The 7,385-nt window shown below is 42.5% G+C and overlaps 1 protein-coding gene across 5 annotated transcripts in view; it reads right to left on the bottom strand.

Annotated features, from left to right (window-relative positions):
• Positions 1 to 532: 532 nt before the first annotated feature.
• LOC119965918 overlaps positions 533 to 7,385 on the bottom strand; it is a 185,160-nt gene continuing 178,307 nt past the window's right edge. For all 5 annotated transcript variants that reach the window (XM_038796927.1, XM_038796929.1, XM_038796928.1 and 2 more), the window contains 2 exons: positions 6,185 to 6,269; positions 533 to 1,447 (listed from right to left, as the gene is read on the bottom strand). In XM_038796927.1, coding sequence (XP_038652855.1) covers positions 6,205 to 6,269 — 65 coding nt within the window. In that variant the 3' untranslated portion in view covers positions 533 to 1,447; positions 6,185 to 6,204. The remainder of the gene's footprint in view (positions 1,448 to 6,184; positions 6,270 to 7,385) is intronic.

Here is a 7,385-nt window from a genome sequence, read left to right as displayed (position 1 = left end):
CATTGAATTGAGTTCTAAATCTGTATGCAGCTTTGTGCAACTACTTAAGACTCCCCTGGTGTGTTTAGGACAGCAGTCTCCAATATCACCATGCTGATCCAATGGGTTACTGATTCTGGGTTGTTCATTCAGAGTGCAGTGGACTGGCTCTGTTGCCTGTGATATCTGGCTTGCTTGTTCACCTCAGAATCCCTCCCTTGACTGATGTGCCCACATTACTGTGGCATGTGCCATGCCTCTGGCTCTTGCTTTGTCTTTACTATCTCTGTATTTGAAAGCCTGGCATGGTGGATATCCTTGATCACATTGGCACCGTGGCTGGCTGTAGCTGTCCAATGAACCTGACTCATTGTAGCACTTCTTTTTTCTTTTTTTATAAATTTAGTGTACCCAATTAATTTTTTCCAATTAAGGGGCAATTTAGCATGGCCAATCCACCTACCCTGCACATCTTTTGGGTTGTGGGGGCGAAACCCACACAAACACTGGGAGAATGTGCAGACTCCACACGGACAGTGACCCAGAGCCGGGATCGAACCTGTGACCGGCGCCATGAGGCAGCAATGCTAACCACGTGCCACCGTGCTGCCCATTGTAGCACATTTAATTGAAATGCATGATTTTGAAAGCTGGTTTGTGTGAGTTTGTGCTAATCACAATGAAAATATAAACATTACTGGTTGACTTTGATTGCAACAATGCCTTAACCTTAAGCTCAATGTGAGGAATAGTTGCTGCCTTGAAATGACTGACAGTACATGCAAAATACTTCAGATGATGGAAATCTGAAACAAACAGAAAATTCTAGAAATACTCAGCCAGTCAGGTTGCAACTATGGAGAAAGAAAAGGGTTAACAGAATCATCAATAGGTTACTATCTGTTTCCAAAAATGCTGCCTGATCTGCTGTGTATTTCCAGCAATGATTTTTGATATTATTTGCAATGTTTTTTCCAAGTCTATTGAAATGAGGTTGTTTTTCAGTTTATTTCAGATGGACCATCTCCTCTGCTAAAATAACAGAGGAATGTTGTACAAACTGATCAAATGTCTGTCCAAAGGTGTCATCACCAGTCAATCCCAAGCTAAATCAGTAAACTATTCAGATTTGCTGAGTATGGGGATATGCTCAGGTGGGACTAAATGTTGCTTAATATTCATAGGGAGAGCAAATGTCATTCAGGATATAAAATAGCTCAAGGAAGATTATTCGAATGGTGAGCAGATACAATGATCGAAAGTTTATGTGGCTGGATGTTTCTTTGTCTTCATTTGTCGGAAAAATGTTTCAAAGCTGAACAAGGGGGCTGTAAATTTCATCAGCTTGTTAAACCGCCTGACAGCTCCTTAGCTATCACTCTTCTCATGTAGATTGGATGTAAAGGGTTTCCATTTTCACAAGTCGGACTGCATGGTATCCAATTTTCATCAGTCATTGTGTCAGCATCTAGAAGGGGTAAAATTGAAGATTTTTGTTGAAGAACTAAAGCGGTTACAATTGCCTGACCAGAAACAATAGGGAATCAGAAGTCGTAACACATTTTAAAGTGGAGAAATGTTTACAAAAACAAACAAAAATAAGAACATGGGTGGGAAAAGTACGGGGGAATTGGACCATGAATACAGTAGCTCAGTCAGAGCTAGTACAGACACAGTGGGCTGAATGGCTTTCTTTGCATTGAGGAACTCTGGTAATTACATAGAAAATAGGTGCAGGAGTAAGCTATTTGGCCCTTCGAGTCTGCACCATGATTCAATATGATCATGGTTGATCATGCAAATTAATATCCCACTCCTGCTTTCTCTCAATACCCTTTGATCCCTTTTGCCGCGAGTGCGAGGAACAGCTCCCTCTTGAATATCTCCAATGAACTGAGCTTTCTGTGATGGAGAATTTCACAAGTTCACAACTCTCTGAGAGAAGTTCTTCCTCATCTCAGTCCTGAATGGCTTACCCCTTGTTCTTAGGCTGTGACCCCTAGTTCTGGACATCCCCAACATCGGAAAAATTCTTCCCGCATCTAGCCTGTCCAGTCCTATCAGGATTTTATATGTTTTGATGAGATCCCCTCTCATTCGATTTTTGCAACCAAAGTGGATAACCTTATATTTACCCACATTATATTGCACTTGCTAAGTATTTGCCCACTCAGCCAGCCTATCCAAGTCACACCCTGCAGCCTCTTTGCATCCTCCTCACAGCACACACTACCACCCAGTTTAGTGCTGTCTACAAATTTAGAGATATTGCATGCAATGTTTCCATCCAAATCATTAATGTATATTATGAACAGCTGGGGTCCCAGCACTGAATCTGCGGTACCCCACTATTCACCACCTGCCACTCTGAAAAGAACCTGTTTATTCCCACTCTGCTTCCTGTCTGCCAACCAGTTCTCTATCCACGTCAATACATTATTCCAAAACCATGAGCTTTAATTTTTCTCACTAATCTCTTGTGTGGGATCTTGTGAAAAGCCTATTGAAAGTCCAGATACGCAATAACCACTGGTTCACCCTTGTCCACTCTACTGGTCACATCCTCAAAAATTCCAGAAGATTTGTCAAGCATGATTTCCCTTTAGTGAATCCATGCTGACTTGGACCAATCCTGTCTTTGCTTTCCAAATGGTTAGTTATTTCATCCTTAATAATTGACTCCAGCATTTTCCTCACCACCGATGTTAGGCTAACTGGTCTATAATTCCCCGTTTTCTCTCTCCCTCCTTTTTTTAAAAGTGGGGTTATATTAACTACCCTACCCTCCATTGCTAATGCTGTTGGGGAAAGGTTTAAACTAATGTGGCAGGGGATTGGAACCGATGCAGGAAGTCGGAGGGAAGTAAAACGGGGACAGAAACAAAAGGCAGGAAGGGGGAAAGTGTAAGGCAGAGAAGCCAGAGTCAACAGAGTCAAAAAGTGCCACAGTACAGGGTACAATGACTTGAGGAGAGCTCAGTGAATAGGCCCAGTAATACAAAATGGAATGAAACGGGAAGTAAAGATTTAAATGGAAAGCGAAGCAGGTTTTTACATGAAGATATGGGTTCAACGACAAGGAAAATTGAAAATTTAAAAGGAAAATTAACTTGGGAGAGGTTACTGATAGTCGTGTTAAGATTCAAAATGGAGGTATAAAAGCCAACATTAGGGTACTTTACCTGAATTCTCGTAGCATTCGGAATAAGATAAATGAGTTGATGCCGCAAATCATCATGAATGACTATGATTTTGTGGCCATTACTGAAGCATGGTCAAAGGATGGTCACGACTGGGAGTTAAATATCCAAGGGTATCAAACTATTCAGAAGGACAGAGTGGATGTTAAGGGAGGTGGTGTAGCTCTGTTATTTAAGGATGACATGCGGGCAGTAGTGAGGGATGGCATCGGTGCTATGGAGGATAAGGTTTAATCCATTTGGGTGGGGCGGGCAATAAACAAAAAAATAACTAATGCATGTAGAAATGGTGCAGCAGTTATCATGGGGGATTTCAATCTACATGTTGATTGGTTAAACCAGGTCGGTCAAGGCAGCCTTGAGGAGGAGCTTATAGAATGTATCCGCGATAGTTTCTTTGAACAGTATGTAATGAAACCTGCGAGGGAACAAGCAATCCTAGTTCTGGTCCTGTGTAATGAGACAGGATCGATTAATGATCTCATAGTCAGGGATCCTCGCAAAAGGAGTGATCACAATATGGTGGAATTTAAAATACAGATGGAGGGTGAGAAGGTAAAATCAAACACTAGTGTTTTGTGCTTAAACAATGGAGATTACATTGGGATGAGAGAAGAGCTGGCTAAGGTAGACTGGGAGCAAAGACTTTATGGTGAAACAGTTGAGGACCAGTGGAGAACCTTCCAAACAATTTTTCACAGTGCTCAGCAAAAGTTTATACCAACAAAAAGGAAGGACGGTAGAAAGAAGGAAAATTGACCGTGGATATCTAAGGAAATAAGGGAGGGTATCGAATTGAAGGAAAAAGTATACAAAGTGGCAAAGATTAGTGAGAGACTAGATGATTGGGAAACATTTAGGGAGCAACAGAAAGCTACTAAAAAAGCTATAAAGAAGAGTAAGATAGATTACGAGAGTAAACTTGCTCAGAATATAAAAACAGATAGTAAAGGTTTCTCCAAATATGTAAAACAAAAAAAAGTGGCTAAGGTTCGAGGATGAGAAAGGAGATTTAATAATGGGAGATGAGGAAACGGCTGAGGAATTGAACAGGTTTTTTGGGTCGGTCTTCACAGTGGAGACACAAATAACATGCCAGTGACTGATGGAAATGAGGCTATGGCAGGTGAGGACCTTGAAACGATTGTTATCACGCAGGAGGTAGTGATGAGCAAGTTAATGGGGCTAAAGGTAGACTAGTCTCCTGGCCCTGATGGAATGCATCCAGGGTACTAAAAGAGATGGCTAGGGAAATTGCGAATGCACTCGTGATAATTTACCAACATTTACTGGACTTTGGGCTGGTCCCGCCAGATTGGAAATTAATAAACGTGACACCACTGTCTAAAAAGGAGGTAGGCAGGAAGCAGTAATTATAGGCCAGTTAGCTTAACTTCGGTAGTAGGGAAGATGTTGGAACCTATCATCAAAAAAGAAATAGCAAGGCATCTGGATGGAAATTGTCCCATTGGACAGGCGCAGCATGGGTTCATAAAGGGCAGGTCATGCCTAACTAATTGAGTGGAATTTTTTGAGGACATTGCCAGTGCGGTAGACAACGGGAGCCAATGGATGTGAAATATCTGGATTTCCAGTAACCTTTTGACAAGGTGCCACACAAAGGGTTGCTGCATAAGATAATGATGCATGACGTTAAGGGTAAAGTAGTAGCATGGATAGAGGATTGGTTAATTAATAGAAAGCAAAGAGTGGGGATTAATTGGTGTTTCTCTGGTTGGCAATCAGTAGCTAGTGGTGTCCCTCAGGGATTAGTGTTGGGCCTACAATTGTTCACATTTTACATAGATTATTTGGAGTTGGGGACCGAGTGCAAAGTGTCAAAGTTTGCAGACGACACTAAGATACGTGGTAAAGCAAAAAGTGCAGGGGATACTGAAAGTCTGCAGAGCGATTTGGATAGTTTAAGTGAATGGGCTAGGGTTTGGCAGATGATATACAATGTTGATAAATGTGTGGTTATCCATTTTGGTAGGAATAACAGCAAAAGGATTATTATTTAAATGATAAAATATTAAAACATGCTGCTGTGCAGAGGGACTTGGGTGTCCTGGTGCAGGAGTTGCAAAAAGTTGGTTTACAGGTGCAAAAGGTGATTAAGAAGGCCAATGGAATTTTGTCCTTCACTGCTAGAAGGATGGAGTTTAAGACTAGGGAGGTTTTGCTGCAACTGTATAAGGTGTTAGTGAGGCCACACCTGGAGTATTGTGTTCAGTTTTGGTCTCCTTACCTGAGAATGGACGTACAGGCGCTGGAGGGCATGCAGAGGAGTCCCTAGGTTAATCCCAGAGTTGAGGGGATTTGATTACGAGGAGAGGTTGAGTAGACTGGGACTGTACTCTTTGTAATTTAGAAGGATCCGGGGTGGGGGAGGAATCTTATAGAAACATAAAATTATGAAGTGAATAGATAGGATAGACGCGGGGAGGTTGTTTCCACTAGCGGGTGAAGCAGAACGAGGGGGTATAGACTCAAAATAAGGGGAAGTAGATTTAGGACTGAGTTTAGGAGGAACTTCTTCACCCAAAGGGTTATGAATTTCTGCAATTCCCTGCGCAGTGAAGCAGTTGCGGCTCCTTCATTAAATGTTTTCAAGATAAAGATAGATAGTTTTTTGAAGAATAAAGGAATAAAGGGTTATGGTGTTCGGGCGTGAAAGTGGAGCTGAGTCCACAAATGATCAGACATGATCTCATTGAATGACAGGGCAGGCTCAAAGGGCCAGATGGCCTACTGCTGTTCCTAATTCTTATGTGTTCCAATACATTGGAACTCTTCCAGATTTCCTCTTTCACTCTAGACCCCCTTAATTACTCCTTAAAATATTTGCCATCGCTCACATCATTGCTCTGTGGATATATACTTCCTGGGATGTAGCAATGGTTTAAAGGTCTGGATTATCCAGGTTCAACACTGTCTTTATTCTAAGTATCTCTCTCAGCAGGAGCAACAGAAAATATGTGCTGTGTTTTTTGCTTGTATTTTACCTCCTAACAGTTCGCAGAGCTTAAATTGTAAACTGTCGTCTTGATGAAATGCTGCCATGTCTTTGTACTTTAGGCCACGACATCACTGTAATTAGAAAACATAAGTCATTGATTAACGTGTTGTATGAGGCAGCACATCATTAGCATTTAGACTGGGTAGCTTGGTGAGTTTTAGGGATAGTTTTGTGATTGATGCGACAGAGTTGGTATTTTAAACAGCTGTCGTGATTTGAGAATTTTCCTGTGTTACAGTAAAGTTCTAAAATGTTTAAAAAATGTGCTGAACACACAGGGATTACCAATTAATTTGCATCTGACAAGATCTGGTCCAGTTTGAAATATGCACCTTGATGCAAGGAGCCCAGTATGAAATGTTTCCAATTCGGGTAACTATTGATACGGTACTTTTCACTCTGGTCTGTGCAGGTGTAACAGGGCAGAGGTTGGATTATAAGTGGCCAAGGGACTGAATCATGGTGGCGATACTTGGGAGAAAGAGAGGTCAGTGTTCCAGACTCATTCAACTGGTCCTAGCTATGGTGAATAGACTATGTTTTGAAAGTTTCAGTGGAAGAGCTGGGCAGGATCATGCATGACTGTCCCATCAACAGAACTTTGCCAGAGGTGGAAGCTATTTGTGAAATTTCCAACTGTTCACTGCTTCTAATAAGCTGCTAGCTTGAGGCATATAGGGAACAATTATATGGAAATGAAACAGAGTCCCGTGTCAGTCACGTTTAGCCAGAGTCCCGTGTCAGGCAAGTTTAGCTAGATGTTTCCCAGTGCTTACTGCGCTAATACCGACATTGCTATTAAACGGGACTCTGCTTCGTTCTGAGCCCCGGCGAGTCTGCACTTAGGCTAACTTCCTGCACAAATGAACTCATCTTGCTGGTGCAGGGAGAGATTGGGGCGCCATTTTTAAATGGGGATTCCCCCCACCGCAGGCTCCAGACCCCCTATTACAGTGGTCCTGGCGGGTGGGGGGGGGGGGGGGGGGGGGGGGGGCGGTGACTGGCCATGAGGCCTCGTTATTGGACCGCCCACTCAAGATGGCCCTAGGAATCCCTCGTGTTTTATGCCATGCATAAATCTGCATGCTGTGGGACACTGAACTGCATCCCGCTTTACGACCACAAGGGGGTCGTAAAAGTGGTCCAATTCAGTTCTGCCAGGAGAACTTGTTTATCTCCCAAACGGA

This window comes from Scyliorhinus canicula, chromosome 5 (assembly GCF_902713615.1).
Source record: "Scyliorhinus canicula chromosome 5, sScyCan1.1, whole genome shotgun sequence".
Taxonomy (NCBI): Eukaryota; Metazoa; Chordata; class Chondrichthyes; order Carcharhiniformes; family Scyliorhinidae; genus Scyliorhinus; species Scyliorhinus canicula.
The sequence above is the reverse complement of the archived record's forward strand: the minus strand, read 5'-3'. Positions and strand labels throughout refer to the sequence as shown.